The sequence below is a fragment of the Amblyraja radiata genome, chromosome 28 (assembly GCF_010909765.2).
Source record: "Amblyraja radiata isolate CabotCenter1 chromosome 28, sAmbRad1.1.pri, whole genome shotgun sequence".
NCBI lineage: Eukaryota > Metazoa > Chordata > Chondrichthyes > Rajiformes > Rajidae > Amblyraja > Amblyraja radiata.
This window is the reverse complement of record NC_045983.1, coordinates 2790850-2816550: the sequence shown is the minus strand read 5'-3', so window position 1 is coordinate 2816550 and position 25701 is coordinate 2790850. Positions and strand designations below refer to the sequence as shown.

The following is a 25701-nucleotide window of genomic DNA, read 5'->3' as shown; positions in this document are numbered from 1 at the left end:
GCAAATAAATAAATGATGGGTCTTTGTCACAAAAATTATGGAGGGCACTGTATGTGTGCTGAGAGCTTTGAGAGAAAGGCTTTAGTTTGCACAGGCTGAATTGCACTCAGAAACCGGGCTGCCTGGTGGTTCAGTTGTATAAACAAATGGCTGCCTTTGATAAAAATCAATCTGAGTATTGTTGGTGACTGGGCTCACTTTTACGAATGAGTGAGAGATGTGTTGAGGCGTCGTTACTTCCACATCCACTGAGATAATAATTTTGAAGCCTTTCGAACTTGTTACCTCATCATCCATGGATAGTTTTCTGAGTTCAATCTGCGAAAAGGGTAGTCTGGTTCCAACAAAATCTCCATGGGGTTAAAGCCGAGTAACAGTGAAGTATACATGCATCTGAGACGTGCGATTCAATTGGCAGCTACAGTAAGACTCTGTGCCAATATATCCAAGCAGACTTCACAGCTGAAAAGAGTTATCAGGTAAATAATGGCTCTATACATGTAGATATTTATTGGCACCTCCAGCCAAATCTTTTCTCTGACCTGAAGGGACCTTTGCCTCTCGGGCTACTGCATTCTTCCATGTCAACCAGTACCCAATCCCCATTCCATTGCATTTCCTTGTGTTGCACTGTTTAGTTTAGCTTAGAGATACAACGCAGAAAAGGCCCTTAGGCCCACTGAGTCCATGCCGACCAGCGATCCCCACACATTAACACTACCCTACACACACTAGGGACAATTTTACACTATACCAAGCCAATTAACCTACAAACCTGTACATCTTTGGAGTGCGGGAGGTAACCGATCGTCTCGGAATAAACCCACGGGGAGAACGTACAAACTCCGTACAGACAGCAGCCGTAGTCGGGATCGATCCCGGCTCTCCGGCGCTGTAAGGCAGCAACTCTACAACTGCGCCACCGCGCTGCCCTGTTTCACCTGGAAACAGGTGAAACAGCAACATAATCAGATTTTAAATGTAGCGTTTTATTCTCTGCTCCTAATGTGGTCCCTTCTACATTGGCGAGGTAAAGCATGAATTGAGTGGCCAGTTTGAAGAAAACTTTTAAGCCCAGACCTAAAGATGCTTATTTGATTGTTCCCCTTCATCTCTAACCTCACTGATCTTAGGTTTCTCCACTGTTTCAAAGAAGCGAAATGCAAAACTGAGAAACTGTACCCGTCTTTGACTCTGCATATTCTAGAAACACCATTGAGCCCGACCTTATCAGATAATGAGATTTTTGCAATTTCATTATGAATTTTATGTATTCACAATTTTTCTTCTGGAAATTTCAGCTGATGGCTGCTTCTCCTCTCCACTTGCAGGCTATCTTTTGTCTCCTTGTCTTAAAATTGCATTATTTCACCATACAGTTTCCACCCTTTCATTGTTTTAATCCATCTACCGCCCATCATAGCCTATTTTCTCTATCCGCACCTCCCCCCAACCAACCGCAAAGAACATCTTTCAAAAACTTCAAAGTTCTGTTTAAAGGCCTTTGTCAGGACCCTCAACAAATGCTGCTGATTTTTTTCCTTTATCATCTGCTTTTATTTTAGTTTTCCAAAATGATTTGTGTTTGTCTGGTCATGTTTTGGTCTCCAAAGCCAACAGATACAGAGATTTAACCTTAGTGGGTGGTATTTGTTCCATTTTGCAGAGCGTTTTTGTATCTGAACTCCTATGTTTATATTGTTTTGGTTCACATTAATAGTCACTGACCTGTACAGGCTCTGAATCTCACAGCCCGTATGACTTCAAAGTTAGTGATGTGGTAAATGTAGTTCATCCGTGCAAAGCAGGAATCTGAAGGAAACGGATCAGGGAATGGCCACACATTGACTTTTTCCTTCTTCAGGTTAATCACGAGGTGCCTGAACTGAAGCTTGTGCTAAAGTTGCCGTAGGAATGGCAAATTCTTTACACCTAAACGTAGAGAAGTTTCGTAGTTTCCTTGGTATTTTTCGTTTCAGTTTCGTAAATTCCTTGGTATTTTTTATCAGGTTATCATATCTGGTTTCAAGGCAATTCTGTAACCTGCTTATAGCTGTCAGAATCATAGTACTTAAAAAGCTAATTCAAAAAGGGCACAATGTGCTGGAGTAATTTAGCAGGTCAGGAGGCATCTATGGAGGACATTAATAGGTGATAACGTGGATCGGGACTCTTTAATCTACAATTTAAAAGCTGTTTGATGTGCTGACTTTCATAGATAATTGAATCAGTGGTACAGAGTTCATAGCTGGTGAATGTGATGCTTTAACAGTTAATGTTTACTTTTGTTAACAGAAAAAAGCAGAGGAAGCTCACAAAATACTTGAAGGTCTGGGCCCAAGAGTGGAGCTGGTAAGTGTAAATTTGAGCTTCATATTCACTGTAACTGTTGCATTCTCCCAGATATCACCATATGTAATCTTCTTCTTTCCATGTTCAACTTGTTACAAATGTTGACCTTGCTGTCATCGTCCGTCCTGAAAAGGACGCAAGCTTCAGGTGACAATCAGTGGAAGCCATCACTTGTCGCAATAGTTGACGGTTGTAGCAGAATTCTGATATGGGGCCAGTTTATATAGTGAAAGGCTATCCAGTAGTTCCGGGTGCATTGAGCATTGCAGAAAGATTATAGTTGGTTATCATTGCTTGCTTTCTGTTGCCGCTGCTAAAATCAACTGAAGGTGAAAGAGTGGGAATAGCTCCATGCCAGCAAGCAAATATAATGTCTTGCCGTTATTCACCATCCACTCCTCACTTTTTCTGTTGATAAAATAAAATTCTGGATGTCAGTAAATCGTGATTACAAATTTGTATATTTAGATTTTGAAAATTCATACCAAAATCACGGGTTAGAGTTTGGGCAATGTCTGCATGGAACAGATGGTGATGAAATACTGGGGTTTTGTACTACGATATAGGTTTATTGCTGTATGACACATTGGCACAGTACCGGCAGGGACGCTTGTCACTACATGACATTAGAGTTTGGTATCATCATATTAGAGATACGGTGCGGCACACATAATAATAATAATAAATTTTATTTAATGGGCGCCTTTCAAACATCTCAAGGACACCTTACATAGTATATCGGAATAACATATAATCGGAATATAACAATAAAGACATCACAGAGACACAATTTAAAAACAGGATTCAATCCAAAAACAGAAAATCAAAAACACAGTGTGAAGAGGGAGCAGCGGCAGCCAAAGCGCGCCAGCGTCCACTCTCTCTTCACGGCAGCCATCTTGGACACAGACCTACAAGACTACAAATAGACAAAAAAATCATCCCCCCACAGTGGATAGCACTGTGGGGGAAGGCACAATGTCCAGTCCCCACCCCATGTTCACCCCCAAAGTCAGGCCTATTGAGGCCACCGCAATTGCCTCTACGGAGGCCCGATGTCCCTGGCCGTTCTCACCGGGTGGTCTTGCCCCGGCGTCGGGAGAGTCCTTTCGGCGGCTGGGCCACTTGGAACGGCCGCTTCTTGGTTGGAGCCCGCGGCTGCCGAAGCCGACAAGGCCGCGCCGGTTTGGAGCTCCCAGGCTCCAGATGACAAAGTCGGCGCCGCCCGCACTGCTCCGCAGACCCGCAGCCCGGAGTTGTTGCTCTCGGCGGTCCAGCTCGCCAGAGCTCCAGCGCGGCGACCCAGGCAAGGCATCGCCCGCTCCGCTCCGCGATAGCGCTCCAATGCTGTGCCGCCGCCGAGGCCGAGGTGCTGGGCGGTTCCCGCCAGGAAACGGCGCTCCAAGCCCGCAGGTAGGCCACGAGGACGGATCGACGGGCAGCCCGGAGAAGAAGCTGCCTCACCGACCAGGTAGGGACCTAGAAATTAAGTTTACACCTACCCCCCACATTAAAAAGACCATATCCCCTACAAACAAAAAACAGGACTCACTAAAAACTATAAAAAAAACGGATTTAAAACGGACGGCTGCTGGCTAGCAGCCGTTCACCAAGATGGCTCCTCCTCCACATGGCGCACCGATACAGTTGCTGCCTTACAGCGCAGAGACCCGGGTTTGATTCTGACTGTAGGTGCTGACTGTACGGAGTTTGTACATTCTGCCTGTGACCACGTGGATTTTCTCCGGTAGCTCTGGTTTCCTCCCATTGGCTTCCGTAATTGTCCCTGGTGTGTAGGAGGGAGCAGGGAAAGCAAAGGCAGGAGAATGGGGTTGAGGGGGAAAGATAGATCAGCCATGATTGAATGGCAGTAGACTTGATGGGTCGAATGGCCTTATTCTGCTCCTAGAACTTATGAACTTATGAAGCCAGGCCACCATGTGCTACAAAGGTGGTAAGGAAACCATTAGAAAACATTGTGAGAGACAAATGATCGAGCATTTATTAGATGTGTTTATTAATGAGAAATCCTGTCACGCAAATGTGATAGATTTTTGTTGAAGGAGATAACCAAGTATATTGCAGTATATGTTGTGTACATGGACTTCAATGAGACCTTTGACAAGGTGCCACACGGTAGGTTGGTCCAAGGTGCCACACCCGGTTGGCAAAATTGATCCAAAATTTGCCTTGGTAACAGGAGGGGAGATATGGAGCATTTTTTCTGAATGTGATTCGGTGACCCACGTGTACCCCAAGGATCAGTGCTGGGACCACTGATGTTTGTGATGTAGGAGATAAGTTTGTAGATACTACGAAAACAGCTGAAGGTGGAGATATAGAGGAATTTTGGAGCTTGATATAGATCAGTTTGGAGTTGATGGGACAATGGCAAATGGAACATAAGCTTGACAAGTGCAAAGTGATGCATTTTGAAAGGCATACAGGGGTAGGACATACTCAGTAAATTAGGACCATTAGAAATGCTGATGACAAGAGGAGCCTTGGCATACAAGAACATAGATCCCTGAAAATGACAGCTTGCCTTTATTTGTTGGCGACATGGAATATAAGAGCTAGGATATCATTTTACAACTTCATAAAAAGTTAAGTAGGCCACCTTGTTGCAGTTCTGGTCACCAGACGATGGGACGCATGTGATTGCACCAGAGAAGGTGCAGGAGAGATTCACCAAGATGCTGCCTGAATTGAATCATTTTAGTTGAAAGGAAAGGCTGGCTTGGCTGGTGTTGCTTTCCCTGCAGTAGAGTATGTTGAGGGCTCGATGGCTGGGAAAGGATCTGTAAAGGATTGTTTCCATAGAGTTTGAAATGAGCTGCCTGCAGAGGTGGTGAAGACAGATACCTGCACTACATTTTAAGTATCTGGACAAGAACTTAAATTGCCACAGCATAGAAAGCTAGAGACCAAATGGGATGATTGTAGATGGGTCCAATGGTTGGCATGGACACTGTGACCTGAAGGGCCTGTGTGATTAATGACACAAATCACTCTGATGGTTTTCCCCGGGTGCTCCGGTTTCCTCCCACACTCCAAAAACGGACAGGTTTGTAGGTTAATTGTCTTCATTTATGATTGTAAATTGTCATTAATGTGTAGGATAGAGTTAGTGTACAGGGATTGCTGGTCGGCGTGGACTCGGTGTGCCGAAGGGCCTGTTTCCGCACTGTATTTCTAAGTTCAATTAATTAAACAAAATTGAATTTTTGACACAGTTTCATGGACTGCTCAGGGAGTTTCTCAAATGAATGTTGCTCTCTTTGGTGAGTGGAACAGTCTTGAGCTTTCCTGATTATTATTCTGGAATTGTAATACATTTGATTTTAAACATTCAATGATGTACTTCTGATATTACTTGGTTTTTCCCCTTTCAGCCACTGTATAACCAGCCATCTGATACGAAGATTTATCATGAAAACATCAAAACGTAAGTGATATCAAGTAATCACAGTGCTTAATCATCTCAAATGGGTGAGATGATGTGTATGGAGAGCTGTTTCCCTGAGTAGGTGGTACTGTTAATTACATTATAAGTAGCTGTTAATACACCATTATTCCAGACTAATTCATGAGATGGTGCTTGACTGTCAGTTCCCAGTACTTTCATTGGTTTGTATAATGTAACAAAATTCATCCATTTAAAATAAACTAAATTGAATGGCTAGCTTTCCCCAGTGATACTTGTATTGGAACATATCATGGGGTATGCCTGTGCTTGTTTGTAAAAGGCCAGGGCACAAGGTGGCTTCATCTTTATACCCATTTGAAAAACAAAATGAAAATTCGAGAAATAAGACTTATAGGTGAGATAGGTATAGCCTCAAGATGTGCATCTTGATGATGGAATGGTAAAGAAGGCATAACGTTCATAATTCCAGAAGCAGAATTCTGTAAACCAGCATCTGCAGTTGTGTCTATCTATTTGAAATGTTTCAATAATAATAATAATAATAATAAATTTTATTTATGGGCGCCTTTCAAGAGTCTCAAGGACATCTTACAAAAATTTAGCAGGTAGAGGAAAAACATGTAAGGGGAATGAAATAAATAGTAGAGACATGACTAGTACACAAAGTAAAGACAGAATACAATTCAAAACACAATATGAGGCAATTAATGCACAGATGAAAAGGGAGGGGGACGTGGGGCTAAGGATAGGCAGAGGTGAAGAGATGGGTCTTGAGGCGGGACTGGAAGATGGTGAGGGACACGGAATTGCGGATCAGTTGGGGGAGGGAGTTCCAGAGCCTGGGAGCTGCCCTGGAGAAGGCTCTGTCCCCAAAACTGCGGAGGTTGGACTTGTGGATGGAGAGGAGACCGGCAGATGTGGATCTGAGGGACCGTGAGGGTTGGTAGGGGGAGAGGAGGTCAGTGAGATATGGGGGGGCCAGATGGTGGAGGGCTTTGTAGGTGAGGATCAGGATTTTGTAGGTGATCCGGTGGGAGATGGGAAGCCAGTGAAGTTGTTTGAGGACTGGAGTGATGTGATGCCAGGATTTGGTGTGGGTGATGAGTCGGGCGGCTGCGTTCTGGACCAGTTGAAGTCGGTTGATGTAGGTGGAGCTGATGCCAAGGAGAAGTGAGTTGCAATAGTCCAGTCGGGAGGAGATGAAGGCATGGATGAGTCTTTCAGCAGCGGGAGGTGTGAGAGAGGGTCTGAGTTTGGCGATGTTGCGGAGATGAAAGAAGAAGGTTTTAATGACGTGGCGGATGTGAGGCTCAAGGGAGAGGGTGGAATCAAAGATCACGCCAAGGTTGCGGGCCTTGGGAGATGGGGAGACAGTGGTGCCGTCGATGGTGAGAGTGGGGTTATTGATTTTGCTGAGTGTGGCTTAAAGCCTATGAGGAGGAATTCTGTCTTATCGCTGTTGAGTTTGAGGAAGTTATGTTGCATCCAGGTTTTTATAGCTGACAAACAGGAGTTGATATGGGAGGGGGGGTTGTGGGGGGATTTGGTGCCGAGGTAGATCTGGGTGTCACCGGCGTAACAGTGGAAGTCCAGGTTGAAGTGGCGGAGTATCTGACCAAGGGGGAGGATGTAGATGATGAAGAGGAGGGGGCCGAGTACGGAGCCTTGTGGAACGCCTTGAGTGACTGTGGCTGTAGCAGAGGTGTGGTTGTGGAGAGAGATGAAGTGGGATCTGTTGGAAAGGTAGGAACGGAGCCAGCTGAGTGCAGAGCCTTCAATGCCGAGGTCTTTGAGTCTGGTGAGCAGGATGTTGTGGTTCACTGTATCGAAGGCTGCGCTCAGGTCGAGGAGGATGAGGATGTTGAGGGAACCAGTGTCAGCAGAGGTGAGGAGGTCGTTGAGGACTTTGAGGAGAGCAGTTTCTGTGCTATGGAGGGGGCGAATGCCAGATTGGAGGGGTTCAAGTAGGTTATACGCAAGGAGGTGGGAATGAAGTTGCGACGCAACGATACGCTCCAGGGTTTTTGAAAGAAAGGGGAGGTTTGAGATTGGGCGGTAGTTAATGAGAGAGGAGGGATCAAGACCAGGTTTCTTTAAGATTGGTGTGACAGCAGCAGTTTTGAAAGCGGAGGGGACAATACCCTCATTATGAAGAGGTGAATATAGTAGTTAGGAGGTGTACTGCTAGATTGATGGTGCCAGCTCTGGCAAGGTGTGATGATGATGTTAATTGCTTAGATTTTTTTTTTAATTTCAAAATTTTAATTTCAAAATTTATACAATACATGAGCCCCGTGCAACAAATTCATCCGACATTTTCGGAGGCTATACAAATTATTCAATACAGTCTACATACATTGCTCAAATTTTGCAAATTTATCCCCCACCCTTGCCACTCATGTGGCCTACTGGCGTGGGATCTCTTCCCGTATTTTGAGGGGCGTCTCCACCACACCCTGCCCCCCATGTCCAGCAGCGGAAGGACCCTAGACTGTGGTCCTCCCCCACCGAACCTTGGCATTGGCTGCACCGAGCTTCAGTGCGTCCCTCAGCACGTACTCCTGCAGTCTGCAGCGGGCCAGTCGGCAACATTCTCTGACGGACATCTCGCTGCGCTGGGTGGTGAACAACGCTCGGGCAGACCAAAGAGCGTCTTTCACCGAGTTGATGACCTTCCAGCAGCACTTGATTGCTTAGTTGTTGATCACATTTAAGTAATTTAAAAGGCATAAAGGACCATGGATCAAGTGCTCATTGGTGAGATTAGTTAGGAGGCCCTTCTAAACCAGCATGAACAAAAATGGAGGGGATGGCTTCCCATGTCATAAATGTTCTGTAACTCAGGCTTTGTTGGATCTGTGCAGAAACCAAGCCTTCGGCCCACATAGAATAAAGGCTGATCTTATCTTTGATTTTTTTGGTTTAAAGGAAATGGCGCAGTGTACACCATCGATCCTTATCAATACATATTTGCAAGGTGCAAAGGCATTGCTGGGAGGTGGTGTTAAATGTCAGCACAGCTGCAAAGAATGATGAGGCCATGTGTCCCAGTGTTGCATTTATGAGTCCAGTCTATGAAGGTTTGTCTGGAGAATATGCAGACCACTTAACCAATGTTGGGATTGAAGACACAAGTAACTGCAGGTGCTGGTTAACAAAAAAAGACACAAAGTGCTGGAGTAACAGCAGGTCAGGCAGCAAGTTTAGAGAACATGAATAGGCATAGTTTTGGGAACGGGACCTTTCTTCAGACTGACTGAAAGAGAGGTGGGGCTGGGACAAAACCTGACGAGTGATGGGTGGATACAGATGAGGGGGGGATTGATTGATTGACAGACAGAACATAGCATAGTACAGCACAAGAGCAGCCCCTTCACCCCACAATGTACTCAACATGATGGCCAAACCATTACTTATCTACTTGCGCATAACCCATATCCCTCCAATCCCTGCAAATACATATGCCTATCCAAAAGTTTTTTAAATGTCACAAGTGTATCTGCTTCATCGTAATCATAATCATACTTTATTAACCAAGTATGTTTTGCAACATAGAAGGAATTTGACTTGTCATACAGTCATACCAATAAAATGTAACCAAACACACAAAATAAATTTTAACATAAACATCCTCCACATTCCTCACTATGATGGAAGGCGAAAAAAAGTTCAGTCTCTTCCCTTCTTTGCCCTCGAACCTTCCATTACACCGCACAAAAAATCACTGGCTGCCCACTGCCCTCCCTGAAGGGCATCTTCAGCTCTCGCTGCCTTGGCAGGGCAACCAACATCCTGAAGGACCCTTCCCACCCTGGACACAATCTGTTCCACCCGCTGCCCTCTGGCAGACGGTACAGGTCTTTCAAAACTCGCACAAACAGACTCAGAGACAGCTTCTGCCCCATAGCCATACGTGAACTTAACAATGCAAAATAAGAAATAACACTCACATTCAACTGAATGGTTCTACCTCAGCTGCTATTGTTATTTATCTGTAATTTCTTTTTATATGTATATATTTTTACCTTTTCTTATATATTTAAAATTGCTCTTGTGAATCGCACCGTGGGATTGACTTTTAAATTTCGTTGTACCATGTGCAATGACAATAAAAAGATTCATTCATTCATTCATTCATTGTCGGGGCGATCTTGGCTCCCGCAGCTGGCAGTCGGGCCCGCCGCGTCGTGGAGCTCAAGCTCTAGCATGAGGGGGGGGGGGGGGTCTCGGCCTGCTGGTGGCTGGGTTAGTAGTGAGGAGGGAGCATGAGCCAAGGAAAGTTACAGGTGGTGTCTGCATTGAGAGTAATAGTGTGAGAGCAGAGCATGCAGAAGGACTGGGTTGCTGCTCTGGGCAAGGTTAGACAAAATCTGCTCAAACAGTATATATTGTCCATTGTTGTGTTGGCTGGCACTGATGATAGTAATATTAATTGTGATTCAAATAGATACTGAACAGAAAAGAAATTGTTTAGAACAAAAAAATCAAACAAATTCTCGAAGGCAGCCTCAGAGTTTCAGTCCTTGTATCACACTGGGAACAAACCACATTCAAATACAAAAAATGACAAGACTATAATCATGCTATAACTAGGGCTGTACAGTCCACATAATTTGGCTGTGGGTCTGAACCTCAAACATACACTGATAATCAGTGAGCTCAAATGAATTTCCAAGTTTTTCTAGCTGGTAATTATTACTTGTAATTTGGAAAGAGCAACGCCTTGTTTTTGGATGCTGGTTGTACAACATGTGCAATAATTCATGCCAAAATTGTGTTATATTTATTATTTTTGTTCATTGATTAGTGCAAAAAATTCATCGAGCACTAAATTGTGGAATCCACAGGAAAATCTATTTCCCTTACATTGTCCAAACAGCCGTTTACGCTTTTTTCCCTCCCAAGATTTTAACAGCCCAACTATTTAAGAGCAGTCACTCCACTGAGATTACTGTATTTTCCGGCAATGAAGACACACCTGCGTCAAAGTTTTTGAGTTGCTAAATTTTGAAAAAAGGCTGGCGGGACAAGATGAAGGGTTTGGTTTAGTCAGTAGAAAGGAAGATGTGAAACTCCTTCATGGAGGCAATGAGGACCGGGGAGCCTCCATCTTCGCCTGTCCCACAATGCGCTGTGCGGTTCAGGTCTGAGGGATGGGGACTTCCTGGCTCAGGGAGATCACAGAACGGGGGGAGAGAGAGGGAGCCCGGGACAGAGCAGCCAGCCTTCGGCCCATTAGCGACCCGCCAACCACCACCTCCACCGGTTGCGCCTGTGCCGAAGGACACCATGGCTGGTTGGCGGGCGGCCAGCAGAAGGCGCCGAGGTGGTGGCCGGTTCCGCTGTCCGGTCCTGGTCCGCAGCCACCCGAGCTACTTCCCTCCCCGGCCACAATGCGGTAGCTCCACGTCCAGAGCGCTGTGGCAGTGGTGAGTGAATGAGTTGCTGGCATGATCCCCGACCCCCTCCTTCTCAACGCTTTTGCTCTCCCCGCAACTTTACACCTGGCGGCCCAGCCAAGTAAGTTTACTACTTAGCGCAGCCCAGGCTATGCTGACCCTGGCCAGACTCCCCACGCGTTGCGAAAGGAACTCTTCCCCCCTCCCGCCCCTCAGCGGTGATGTCCTTTTACAGCCGCTTCCCATCAGCTGCCAGTAATGAGGGATAGACTTGGCTGTCCCTCAGTACAGCAACATCGTTCTTGATGTTGCTGTACGGAGGGATAGCCAAGTCTATCTTTCTTGGCTAACGACCTAACCTTCGGCCTCCAAGAGGCAGGTAAATTTTCATGCCTTATTTTTGGGTAAAAAATAGCGTCTTCATTGCTGGGAAATACGGTAATCCCGGATTTACAACTTGTATCTTGCAGAAACCAAGTAATGCGGAAAAAACTGATCCTTTTCTTCAAACGGAGGAACCATGCTCGTAAACAGAGGGTATGTTCTACTACGTAACTTTTCTATATTCAAATGTAGATGGTGAGATTTGACGACTGCACCCGTGCTACCTCCTGCATCCGTGCAGAACTCACTGACTTCATTAACTTTACTACTAATTTCCATCCTGCACTCAAATCTACTTGGACCATCTCCGACATTTCCCTACCGTTTCTTGATCTCACCGTCTCCATCACACGAGATAGATTATCGATTAACATTTATTATAAACTTACTGACTCCCACAGCTATCTAGACTACACTTCTTCCCACACTGCTTCCTTTAAAGACTCTATCCCCTACTCGTAATTCCTCCCGTCTACGCCGCATCTGCACCCAAGATCAGGTGTTCCATACCAGGACATCCCAGATGTCCTCATTCTTTAGGGAACAGGGGTTCCCCTCTTCCATCGTAGATAAGGCCCTCACTTGGGTCTCCTCAATATCTCACAGCTCCGCTCTTGCTCCCCCTCCCCCACTCGCAACAGGGACAGAGTCCCCCTAATCCTCACCTTTCACCCTATCAGCCATCACATACAGCACATAATCCTCCAACATTTTCGGCACCTCCAACGGGATCCCACCACGAGCCACATCTTCCCATCACCTCCCCTTTCCACAGAGACTGTTCCCTCCGCAACTCCCTGGTCAACTCGTCCCTTCCCACCCAAACCACCCCCTCTCCAGGTAGCTTCCCCTGCATCAGCAGGAGATGCAACACCTGTCCCTATACCTCCCCCCTCGACTCCGTCCAAGGACCCCGACAGTCTTTTCAGGTGAGGCAGAGGTTCACTTGCACCTCCTCCAACCTCATCTACTGTAACTGGTGTTCCAGGTTTGGACTCCTATATATCGGTGAGACCAAGCGCAGGCTCGGCAATCGTTAGACTGAACAGCTCCGCGCAGTCCGCCTAAACCTACCTGATCTCCCGGTTGCCAAACACTTTAACTCCCCCTCCCATTCCCATACTGACCTTTCTGTCCTGGACTCCTCCATTGTCATAGTGAGGCGCAGAGCAAATTGCAGTAACAACCCCCAACACCTCATATTTTGCTTGGGTAGCTTACACCCCAGCAGTATGAACTTTGATAGACACAAAATGCTGGAGTAACTCAGCGGGACAAGCAGCATCTCTGGAGAGAAGGAATGTGTTACATTTCGGGTCGAGACCCTTCTTCAGACTGATGTCAGGGGAGTGGGCAGGACAGAGATAGAATGTAGTTGGAGATAGAACAACTGGTGGGAGAACGGGGAAGGGGGAAGGGGATGGAGAGAGGGAAAGCTGGGTTCTTTGAAGTTAGAGAAGTCAGTGTTCTTACCGTTGGTGTGTAAACTACCCGAGCGAAATATGGTGTGCTGTTCCTCCAATTTGCGCTGGACCTCACTCTGACAATGGAGGAGGCCCAGGACAGAAAGGTCAGATTGGGAATGCAAGGGGGAGTTAAAGTGCTGAGCAACCGGGCGATCAGGTAGGTTAAAGTGGACTGACGGGATGTGTTCAACGAAACGATCGCCGAGCCTGCGCTTGGAGTCGCCGATATACAGGAGGACGAGACCCGAAACGTCACCTTCTATCTAGAGATTCTGCCTGTTCCACTGAGTAACTCCAGCATTTTGCGTCTATCTTTATATCCATACGTCTTGTTTCCCGACACATATAATATTTCTTAAATCCCTTAACATGCTGAATGTTTTACAGGAGCAAAAGATCTGTCAGCGCTACGACCAGCTCATGGAGGTGTGGGAAAAAAAGGTTGACAGGATAGAAAATAACCCTCGACGGAAGGCCAAGGAGGGCAAGACTAGGGAATATTATGAGAAACAGTTTCCAGAAATTCGCAAGCAGCGGGAACAACAGGAACGTTTTCAAAGGTATTTGTTAAAACCAAATTCCATTCATTACTTAAACTCTTACAAATTGAAACATTTAAATAACACACACTTTCTCACCAATCTTTAAACCAAATGCTAAATAAAACGAGTCTTCCGTGGGTGTAGGAACGTCCAACTGATTGGTGGGGAGACAAATTTGAATGGGTTACGGGTGGCAGAGTGGCACCGAGGTAGAGCCGCCGCCTCACAGCGCAGGAGACCCAGGTTTAATCCTGACCTCGGATGCTGTCTGTGTGGAGTTTGTGCGTTTTTCCTGTGACCGCATGGGTTTGCTCCGGGTGCTCCGCTTTCCTCCCACATCCCAAAGGTTTGCAGATCAATTGGCTTCTGTAAATTGCCTCTAGTGTGCAGGATGCGAAAGTGGGATGTGTGATCAGTGTATGTGTGATCAGTGGTCGGCATTGACTCGGTGGGCTGAAGGGCCTAAATGCTTTATCTCTAAACTAAGACAGCTGTGTAAGAGTAGTTCTGATTTTGTTGCCTGCATTGTAACTGCTGCAACACTAAAATATGTTTGAGAAATTAATTAATATAGTCACATAATCATCCATCATAGAAACAGGCCATTTGGCCTACCACATCCCTGCTGATCATGACTGTTGCCCTCCAGTCATCTGGTACCTCACAGTGTGCACCCATCTGTACTAATCCCAGCATCTAGCACTTGGCCCATAGCTGTCAATGCATGTGTCATTCATGCTCATCTAGACAGTTCTGACAATGTCTGTACTGCTCACAGATCTGTCGTCACCAAGCAATTCCTTTCTGTACTGCCTGTAAAAGCAGACTGCACTTGTTGCCCTCCAGTCATCTGGTACCTCACTGTGTCTAGCGAAGATTTAAAATTGTCAGCCAGAACCCCAGCGACATTTTCCCTTGCCTCCCAACCTGTGATAAATCTCAATGACCCTGTGGCTTTATCCACCTTTAGCTCCGCCAAAGCATCAAGCATCTTCTCATATAGTGGGAGTTATACAGCAGGGAAACAGGCCCTTCGGCCCAACTCGTCCATGCTAACCAAAATGCCCATCTCCACTCAATCTGAATGCCTGTGCCCAGCCCACATCCCTCTAAACCTCTCCTGTCATGTACTTATCCAATTGTCTTTTAAATATTGTTTTAGTACCTGCCTCCTCTGGCACCACATTCCATATACCCACTACACTCTGTGTGAAAAAGTGGATCCCCAGGTCCCTATTAAATCTTTCCGTTTTCACCATAAACCAATTCTTGATTCCCTGACCCTGATAAAAAAAAGACTGTGCCGTCAACCGATTATACTCCTCCTGGTGGCATGGTGGCGCAGCGATAGAGTTACTGCCTTACATCAGCAGGCACCTGGGTTCAATCCTGACCATGGGTGCTGTCTGTATCGAATTTGTACGTTCACCCCGTCACATGGGTTTTCTCTAGGAGATCCAGTTTCCTCCCGCACCCCAAAAGCATAGAAGTTTGTAGGTTAACTGGCTTCGGTAAGAATTGTAAATCATCCCTAGTGTGAGGTAGGATAGTCCTAGTGTACAGGGATCGCTGGTTGGCATGGGCACGGTGGCCCATTGTTTTGCGATGTATCTCTAAACTAATCTGAACGTCAATAAGATCACCCCTCAGTCTTTATGTTCTAAGGAATAAAGTCTTAGCATGCCTAGCCTCTCCCTATAATTTAGTCTCAAACCCTGCCAAGAATCCTCTAAAATCTTCTCTTTCCAGCTTAATGGCATATTTGCTATGACTAGGTGGCCAAAACTGAAGACAATACTCCAAGTACTGCCACACCAACTTATCTTGTCCCAACCTCTAAGTGCCGAAAGCCAATGTACCAAATGTCTGGTTCACAACCTTGTTCACTTGTTCTGTCACTTTCAGGCCTCCCAGTTGCTGGACCTCCCTTTGCCCACAAACAACTTACTCTAATCAAATTTTACAAGCTCTGATCTAATACTGTTAAACTGTTTGCCTTTCCCTAATTTAGAACTTTGAATTGTGGATCAGGTTTGTCCTTTTCCATAACTATTTTAAAACTAGTAGAACTTTGGCCACTGGTCCCAAAGTACTCCCCTGCTGACACTGTAGTCACTTGCCTAGCCCTATTTCCCAAGAGAAGGTCAACCGTTGTCCTCTCTCCATGGTAGGTCATAGACATTTGGACAGATGCATGGATAGGAAAGGTTTAGAGGGATATGAACCAAACAGGGCATCTTGGTCGGCATGAGCAAATTGGGCAGAAGGGCCTGTTTTCGTGTGTAGGATTCTTGCATTGAAATTAATGCAATTGAATCTAGCCCTCTCTCGCTCCTTGCAGTGCTCCTGTTTGGAGTAACTCAGCAGGTTAGGCAACATCTCCGGGGAACATCTCTACTGAATTTGCAGTCACTGATCTTTAAATCAACTTCCAACCTGTTCCACAACTTCACTACTACTATGGATCCTGTCCTTCTGCCAATCTAGCTTAAACCCTCCTGGGTAGCACTTACAAACCTGCCCACAAGCATATTGGTCCCTGTTCAGTTCAGATGGAACCCATACCTTTAGTATAGATTGTTCATACTCCAGAAGAAATCCAGCGGTCTACTCCCATTACCCATCGCGTAGTCACGCAGCCACTCTTTGCCTATACTCTGCGTGTGACCACCTCGCTATCACTCCTATCTATCTATGATGCTCACGGCATCCCGGATAATCCAAAGTGTGTCCAGCTCCAGTTTCAGTTTCTTCCTGTGGTCAAACAGGAGCTGCAGCTGGACACATATCCCTCAGGTGTAGTCACCAGGGACCGAATCGCCCACAGCCTGCAAGAGGAGCATGCCACTCCCATAACTGTCATCCTGACTGCACTAAGGCAATAAAGGAAAGTTGAAGAGACTTTACCACACCTTACCTCACCACTGCTTAGCATGCTTACCAAAGCCCCTTGAGCCCAAGCCTCTTGAGCCCAAGCCTCATCACTTATTTCTCAAACGCAACACTTGGAACTCGATCACGATCACAGGCGCCGGCATGGGGGGACCGCCGTGGGGGAGGGGGAAGATCAATGAACAATGGAGGACCCGGCGTGGGGGGACTGCCGTGTGGGGGAGGGGAGAACAAAGGGGATCTTGCGCCGGGGTAATTTGTAACTTTGTAAGCGGCCTATATGGGTGACTATTACATTCCTTGGGTATGCAAGCAAAGAATTTCACTGTGACTTGTCACATGACAATAAAGTATTCATTCATTCATTCATTCATAATGTTTGCTCCGCCATACCTTGCCCTCTTATTGCCTGATATGCCTCACCATTAGCTAAACAGAGACGCTTCCTTGGCCCTGCCACGGTTAGCCATAGAAAAATGCTTCCTAAGCTCTGCTCCAAAAAAAACATCCACGCTGCTACCACCTGGTATAAACTCTAGTTTTAAACTCCCTTACCCTGAGATAAAGACTGACCATTAACCTATCCCTGTCCTCAAAAGATGCTGCTTGACCCGCTGAGTTACTCCAGCCCTTGTGATCTACACAAGATTCCAGCATCTTCAGCCACTTAAGATTACTAAAGGAAGTAGCTCCAGAAATAGTGGATGCATTAGTAATAATCTTTCAAAACTCTAGATTCTGGAGTAGTTCCTGAGGATTGGCGGGTAGCAAACGTAACCCCACTTTTTAAGAAGGGAGGGAGAGAGAAAACGGGGAATTACAGACCAGTTAGTCTAACATCGGTAGTGGGGAAACTGCTAGAGTCAGTTATTAAAGATGGGATAGCAGCACATTTGGAAAGTGGTGAAATCATTGGACAAGGTCAGCATGGATTTACAAAAGGTAAATCATGTCTGATGAATCTTATAGAATTTTTCGAGGATGTAACTAGTAGCGTGGATAGGGGAGAACCAGTGGATGTGGTGTATCTGGACTTCCAGAAGGCTTTCGACAAGGTCCCACATAAGTGATTAGTATACAAACTTAAAGCACACGGCATTGGGGGTTCAGTATTGATGTGGATAGAGAACTGGCTGGCAAACAGGAAGCAAAGAGTAGGAGTAAACGGGTCCTTTTCACAATGGCAGGCAGTGACTAGTGGGGTACCGCAAGGCTCAGTGCTGGGACCCCAGCTATTTACAATATATATTAATGATCTGGATGAGCGAATTGAAGGCAATATCGCCAAGTTTGCGGATGACACTAAGCTGGGGGGCAGTGTTAGCTGTGAGGAGGATGCTAGGAGACTGCAAGGTGACTTGGATAGGCTGGGTGAGTGGGCAAATGCTTGGCAGATGCAGTATAATGTGGATAAATGTGAGGTTATCCATTTTGGTGGCAAAAACAGGAAAGCAGACTATTATCTAAATGGTGGCCGACTAGGAAAAGGGGAGATGCAGCGAGACCTGGGTGTCATGGTACACCAGTCATTGAAAGTGGGCATGCAGGTGCAGCAGGCAGTGAAGAAAGTGAATGGTATGTTAGCTTTCATAGCAAAAGGATTTGAGTATAGGAGCAGGGAGGTTCTACTGCAGTTGTACAGGGTCTTGGTGAGACCACGCCTGGAGTATTGCGTACAGTTTTGGTCTCCAAATCTGAGGAAGGACATTATTGCCATAGAGGGAGTGCAGAGAAGGTTCACCAGACTGATTCCTGGGATGTCAGGACTGTCTTATGAAGAAAGACTGGATAGACTTGGTTTATACTCTCTAGAATTTAGGAGATTGAGAGGGGATCTTATAGAAACTTACAAAATTCTTAAGGGGTTGGACAGGCTAGATGCAGGAAGATTGCTCCCGATGTTGGGGAAGTCCAGGACAAGGGGTCACAGCTTAAGGATAATGGGGAAATCCTTTAAAACCGAGATGAGAAGAACTTTTTTCACACAGAGAGTGGTGAATCTCTGGAACTCTCTGCCACAGAGGGTAGTCGAGGCCAGTTCATTGGCTATATTTAAGAGGGAGTTAGATGTGGCCCTTGTGGCTAAGGGGATCAGAGGGTATGGAGAGAAGGCAGGTACGGGATACTGAGTTGGATGATCAGCCATGATCATATTGAATGGCGGTGCAGGCTCGAAGGGCCGAATGGCCTACTCCTGCACCTAATTTCTATGTTTCAGCCGTTTGTGTCGACAACTTATACCTGTCTGAATTAAATTGTATCTGCCATTCCTTGGCCCATTTTCCCAATTGATCTTGTTGTAATTTAAAAAAAAACTTTTCACTCCACTCTATCACCAATGTTGGTGTTATCCACAATGTTATTAACCATGCCAACGACATTCTTATCAATATCGTTAACATAGATGACTAACAACAGTGAACCCAGCACCAACCCCCTGTGGCAGACCACTGGTCACAGGTCTCCAATCTGATCAACAACTCTCCACCAAGCCAATGTTTTTATCCAATTGACTAACTCATTTTGGATACCATGTGATCTGTCAAATGCCTTGCTAAAGTCCATCTTTATTTAAATCCGTCTATATTTATGGCAAGGTAGACAAAAGTGCTGGAGAAACTCAGCGGGTGCAGCAGCATCTATGGAGCGAAGGAAATAGGCAACGTTTCGTCCCGAAACCCTTCTTCAGCAATTTGCTTTCAAATTTCACAAACTCCTTCACTAAATTCTCTATTTCCCTTTGTGCCTTTTTCTCCATTTACAAACTAGTTTCCTTTTTGAATACTGATGAAAAGTATTTATTTCGTATCTTATCTGTATCTGCATAAATTATCCCTTGTCTGACTTTTACTCTTTTTTTATTTTGTCCTTAAAATAGCTAGAAAACGCCTTCTAATTTGCCTTAATCTTGTCCACCAGTGATATTTTGTGACCCCTCTATGCTATCCCAATTGATTTTATGCATGCTTCTCTACATATTTTATACTCTTCACGGCCCTCCCTCACATAGGTCTCTACACCTGTCATGTTGTTACTATTTCTCTTATCCGACCCTCAATATCCCTCGACATCCGGGGTTCCCTGTATTTGTTGCCTTAACGCTCGCCCTCAAGGGAAAATATTGGCCCCAAACTATTTCTCTTTTGAATGCTTCCTATTGTGCATATGTACCATGTATTGTTTTTCATGTTTTGAAATGATTAAAAATTTCAGTGACAATCTTTCCAGGGTTGGACAAAGAGGAGCCGGGCTTCCAGCAACTATAGCCAGGAGTGAGCATGAGATTTCTGAGATCATCGACGGACTTTCTGAGCAGGAGGTCAGATATTGCTCAAAATTATTGTTCGCTCAAGCCGACAACCTCACCTTGTACAGCATTTACCTCATTAATTGACATGGGCCGCTGTTTACTGATGGTATTGTTGTTGCTGAGGCATGAGACAGGAACTCAAGAATGGTTTTGTTACTATTACTATGATTCCACACTTCAGTTATTGCATCCACTTGCCCAATAATGATTTTTATGCTGCTATTGGGCTTTGGAATCCGTCAATGACCAAGGTATTCCAGATAGGTTGAGACTCCCGATCCTCTGCTCTGGACATCTCATCTGATTCAGAGTTTATTGTTTGATCATTTTATCGGCGGTGATTCATAAAATCCTGATGCCTCATTTGGGTTCCCCTGTCCCTGAATTCTAACGAAAGAGCTATTGTTTGAATTGGACTCAATTCCTCATCACCAGACAATGGCTAGCAAAACCACTGGCCAGAAAGCAGTTCAACTAGAATCCATGCAAAGACCAATTAGACCCCCTTTTAGTGGGCTGGTTCCAGAGGTCTGGACTGTTGACCTGGAATTCAGATGCCATCACACAGCTGGGAAATTTAAATCCAAGTCAGTAAATAAAATCTGGATTTAAAAAAAAGTGGTGTGTAAGGTGCCCATAAAACTGCTGGAGTGTTGAGAATATCTGTCCCTAACTGACATTTAGGGAAGGAAATCTGTGCCCATTTGTTGGCAGCCAACTCCCCTCCAAAATGATTATTGCCCCACTAGTTTAGGGACATTTGGAACAGGAAATAAATTCTGGTATCGCCATCAATGTTCACACCCCAGGAGTAAATAAATAATATAAAATCACACTATTCCAAACTTGTGTGAGGAAATATAAATTACACTGATGTCTATGGCTTTGAAGTTAAGTTGTACAGTTATGAAGCAGTTTGTGATTTAGCCGGAAATGTCTGTCTACCTGAGATAGGACAGAAGGTTGATAGTTCATGAGTCATAGGAGCAGAATGAGGCCATTCAGCCTATCAAATCTACTCCGTCATTCAATCATGGCTGATCAATCTTTCCCTCTCAACCCCATTCTCCTACCTTCTCATCACCTTTGACACCTTTACTAATCAAATAGTAGTGAGTTCTTCTCAGATCCTGTTGAGCAACAGGCAGTTTGAGGTTTTTCTTTAGTTTGTTCTCCTCTCCATCACCATGTACTGAGAAGTGCAGTAGGCCAGCAGTGACTGCCAAAGCAGAGTCGCTGGATCACTTTTCAGTCCGAAGGATGTAAAACTAGTTGACTAACCTATCAAGAGAAGGCTGTGGACTCTTTATTGCAGTGAATTAAATCTAATGGACTGTTATTTGCAGAACAATGAGAAGCAAATGAGACAGCTTTCTGTGATTCCTCCAATGATGTTTGACGTGGAACAGCAACGGGTAAAGTTCTTGAACCTGAATGGAGTAATGGATGATCCCATGAGGGTATACAAGGAGAGACAGTTTATTAACGTCTGGTCCGAGCACGAGAAAGAAATCTTCAAAGAGAAGTAATTACATTTCTGTGCCATTCATTGATGAACAAATTTGTTTGTTTTTTTAATTCATGATTTCTTTCCCAATCTGCTCGTGAGTTCCCACACTTTCAGACTCGTGTACTACATCGGAGCTTTCCATGTAAGAACTTGTAGATGGTCAAGTCAAGCAGGCGTAGAGTCGCTCAATGTTGCAGCTCTGTGTTTCCTCTTGTTTGGGTATGGAAATGCACAGATAAACCTTGTCTTTGCAAAGCTGGAAGTTTCAGAGTCGGTTTGATTCTCAATATAAATCCCCTGAAAATTGACTTCACTGCAACTGTGGGAAGCTCTTGTGGCTCTTTTGTAAATATATTAACAAACCAGGCACGCCTTTGCAGTTAGCATCAAGCAGCATCGAAACAGGCCCTTCAGCCGCACTCGTCCATGCAGACCAAGATGCCCCATCTTAGCTGGTCCCATTTGCCCGCATTTGGCTCCATATCCCTCTGAACCTTTCTATCCTTGTACATGTCCAAGTGTCTTTTAAATGTTGTTATTGTTGATAGTGCTTTGCTTTTGGCTTCAATCAGTTTTGATGTTGCACATGGTTTAATATAACTTGACTACCTTTACTGTTGATGCAATACAATAGTGACATTAAATGAATGAATTATTTTATTCTGCTTTCTGTTAACGCTTGCTCACAAGGAAAACAAGTGCTTTTGTTAAGCTTCCGCTCATTAATTGATTATTTGATTTATTGATGAGGCATTTCTACTTTCAACAGATTTGTTCAACACCCTAAAAACTTTGGTTTGATAGCATCTTACCTTGAACGGAAGGTGAGTAGCTTATTCGCACATTTGGCTCTGGGAAAGTACCTGGTAACTACTCTTTGCCATTTACTCTCTTTGATTAATTTGCTTGGAATACATTAAGACTGCTTATTGTGATAATGAACTAAATCCCCCTGAATAATTCTTTATGTAAATTTTATATATATATATATATATATCGCATGTTTATAAAAACATTTTATAATGGTATAAATTTCCTCTTCAGAACATGGTGGGGGGAGGGGGGGGGGTGGGGGGACACTGTGAAGTTAGGTAAACGGGGCAGACCACAATTTCATTCACTTCTGGGCCTTTTGGTGCCTGGAAATGTGATCATGACTTTATGGCAGAATTATGATTAGTGCAGAAACATAGTTTACACAGAAAGTTTGAACAATTGGCATCAACAAAAATGCACCATCTAGTATTTTTGATCTTCACCCTGATATACTAAAAACAACAGTTCGAGTTTGCTCGCACAAAAATTCTGGAACATTGAATGGTACAGTTGACCCCCATGTTATGTAAGGATTGTCTTCCTGCAAAACGGTCTGTATCGCGTTTTTTTGGAACACAAAGCCGCATCATCTGTGCATGTGTCAAGAAATGTTAGGGTGGCACGATGGCGCAGCGGTACAGTGCTGCCTTACAGCGCCAGAGACCCGGGTTTGATCCTGACTGCGGGTGAAGTCTGTATGGAGTTTGTATGTTCTCCCAGTGACCTGCATGGGTTTTCTCCGGCTGCTCCAGCTTCCTCCCACACTCCAAAGATGTTCAGGTTTGTAGGTTAATTGGCTTGGTAAAATTGTAAATTGTCCCTAGTGTGTGTAGGATAATGTTACTGTGTGGGGGTCGCAGGTCAGCGCAGACTCTGGGCCTAGATGGGAAAATAAATTTGGGTTGATTTATTTGTTATTTTTCACACAAAATGAATTCACATAAATTCTTTACTCAGGCTGTTTCCTCTGGAACTGGTATGTAAAACACCAACACTTTAACTTTTATCAGGCTGTTCCATGGCATTCTGCAGCATCACTGTCACACTTCACACCGAACGTTCCTTGCATCCGATTACTTTTCTGCATTCCAAATTAACTTCCAATTTTGATTTGCCGACACCTATCATTTTTCTTACTGCTTGCATCGTGTTGGAACCACAGGCATCAGTTATCCCCAAGGATTATATCCACCAAGGGTTGGCAAGAAACTATGTTCATAGCTTATCATTGAAATGCAGTCAGTGCAGATTATGCTTTGCCAAGGCAGCATCACTGAGATCCCTGAACCCAAATACAGTATCAGACACATAGGTGTGGATTATGGTATCGATTGCGGCGGCCATGTTGGGGGAGCCCCGGTCCGGCGGCACCTAGCGGAGTTGGTCCTCACCCTCAACAACTTTACGTTTGACTCCTCCCATTTCCTCCATACACAAGGCGTAGCTATGGGCACACGCATGGGCCCCAGCTACGCCTGCCTCTTTGTCGGGTACGTTGAACAATCCTTGTTCAATACGTACCAGGGCCCCATCCCCGACCTCTACCTCCGTTACATTGACGACTGCTTTGGGGCCACCTCCTGCACCCACACAACTGACTGACTTCATCCACTTCACCACCAACTTCCATCCGGCACTCCAATACACCTGGACCATTTCCGACACTTCCCTACCATTCCTTGACCTCACCATCTCCATCGCAGGGGACAGACTTCTGACTGACATACACTACAAACCAACTGACTCACATGGCTATCTGGACTACACGTCTTCCCACCCTGCCCCCTGTAAAGACTCCATCCCCTACTCCCAATTCCTCCGCCTACGCCGCATCTGCTCCCAGGATGAGACGTTCCACACCAGGGCATCAGAAATGTCCTCGTTCTTCAGGGAACGGGGATTCCCCTCCGCCACCATAGATGAGGCTCGCACCAGGGTATCATCCATACCCCGCAACACTGCTCTCTCTCCCCATCCCCGCACTCGCAACAAGGGCAGAGTCCCTCTGGTCCTCACCTTTCACCCCACCAGCCGGCAAATACAACACATAATCCTCCGCCACTTCCGCCACCTCCAACGTGACCCCACCACTCGCCACATCTTCCTATCTCCCCCCATGTCTGCCTTCTGCAAAGACCGCTCCCTCCGCAACTCCCTTGTCAATTCTTCCCTTCCCTCCCGTACCACCCCCTCCCCGGGCACTTTCCGTTGCAACCGCAAGAAATGCAACACCTGTCCCTTCACCTCCCCCCTCGACTCCATTCAAGGACCCAAGCAGTCGTTCCAGGTGCGACAAAGGTTCACCTGCATCTCCTTCAACCTCATCTACTGCATCCGCTGCTCTAGATGTCAGCTGATTTACATCGGGGAGACTAAGCGGAGGTTGGGCGATCGTTTCGCCGAACACCTCCGCTGAGTCCGCAATAACCTACCTGAACTCCCGGTGGCTCAGCACTTCAACTCCCCCTCCCATTCCCAATCCGACCTCTCTGTCCTGGGTCTCCTCCATTGCCAGAGTGAGCAACACCGGAAATTGGAGGAACAGCACCTCATATTCCGCCTGGGTTGTTTGCGTCCCAATGGCATGAACGTTGAATTCTCCCAGTTTTGCTACTCCTTGCTGTCTCCTCCCCTTCCTTAACCCTCGAGCTGTCTCCTCCCATCCCCCCGCCCTCGGGCTCCTCCTCCTCCCTTTTTCCTTCCTTCTCCCCCCCCCCCCCACCCCCTATCAGTCTGAAGAAGGGTTTCGGCCCGAAACGTCGCCTATTTCCTTCGCTCCATAGATGCTGCTGCACCCGCTGAGTTTCTCCAGCATTTTATGTACCTTAGGTGTGGATTATGTTGCCCATAAAAATCTCGTAATTTTATCCTTATTAAAGGAGGTGCCAGAACACCATTTGCCAGAAAATTGGTGGTGGGCCTGTAATTAAAAGGGCGCTGCTTGCTTCGAACATGTATCTCTTTTAAGGACTGGCTCCTGAGTTGCAACTGTGAAATCTGAAGTTGATACAGTGTGTTGTTACCTAACAATATTATTTTGGAAACCTTTATTTGGAAGCACATGGTCTTTGTGTGGCTTTCTTGTTAATGGCAACTGGTTGGGAAGGAGGCACTGAAGGATTCATTACCCAAGGGCCTTATCCACCAAGGATTTGCAGGAAGGTATTGTCATACTAGAAGGGAGAACTAAGGCAGATCTCTGAATCCTTGATTGTGAGGGTAAAAATGCACATACAATAATTTAACTGGACTATCCATATTACTACTGATGATAAAAGAACTGGTCAGAGCTGGAAACACATCTACTTTTTCCCCCCAGACGCTCTATCATCTAAAAGGACAGTGGTAGATTGTACTTAGTTATTGGATGACCAGTTCCCAGCATAATCAGAAGCATGGTATTTTCCAAGGCAGGCAGCCATTTTGATTTGCACTCCGTCCTCCACTATGAACAGTAGCCCCCTGATCCAATGTACACTGTCTACAGGCTGCTCTGCAACAACTCCACATAGTTTCTTCAACATCTTCAAACCCATGACACCTCAAACCAAACTGACACATCAATTTATTGCCCATTCTAATTTTCCTTGAAGATGATTG

General features: G+C 45.5%; 1 protein-coding gene across 3 annotated transcripts in view; it reads left to right on the top strand.

The window, feature by feature from the left end:
- The window catches only part of ncor1 (nuclear receptor corepressor 1), a 180616-nt gene that overhangs the window by 49289 nt on the left and 105626 nt on the right, over positions 1–25701 (top strand). For all 3 annotated transcript variants that reach the window (XM_033045584.1, XM_033045581.1, XM_033045583.1), the window contains exons 7-13: positions 2296–2352; positions 5748–5800; positions 11652–11718; positions 13419–13591; positions 19679–19784; positions 21122–21300; positions 22055–22109. In XM_033045584.1, the coding sequence (XP_032901475.1) occupies positions 2296–2352; positions 5748–5800; positions 11652–11718; positions 13419–13591; positions 19679–19784; positions 21122–21300; positions 22055–22109 (690 nt within the window). The remainder of the gene's footprint in view (positions 1–2295; positions 2353–5747; positions 5801–11651; positions 11719–13418; positions 13592–19678; positions 19785–21121; positions 21301–22054; positions 22110–25701) is intronic.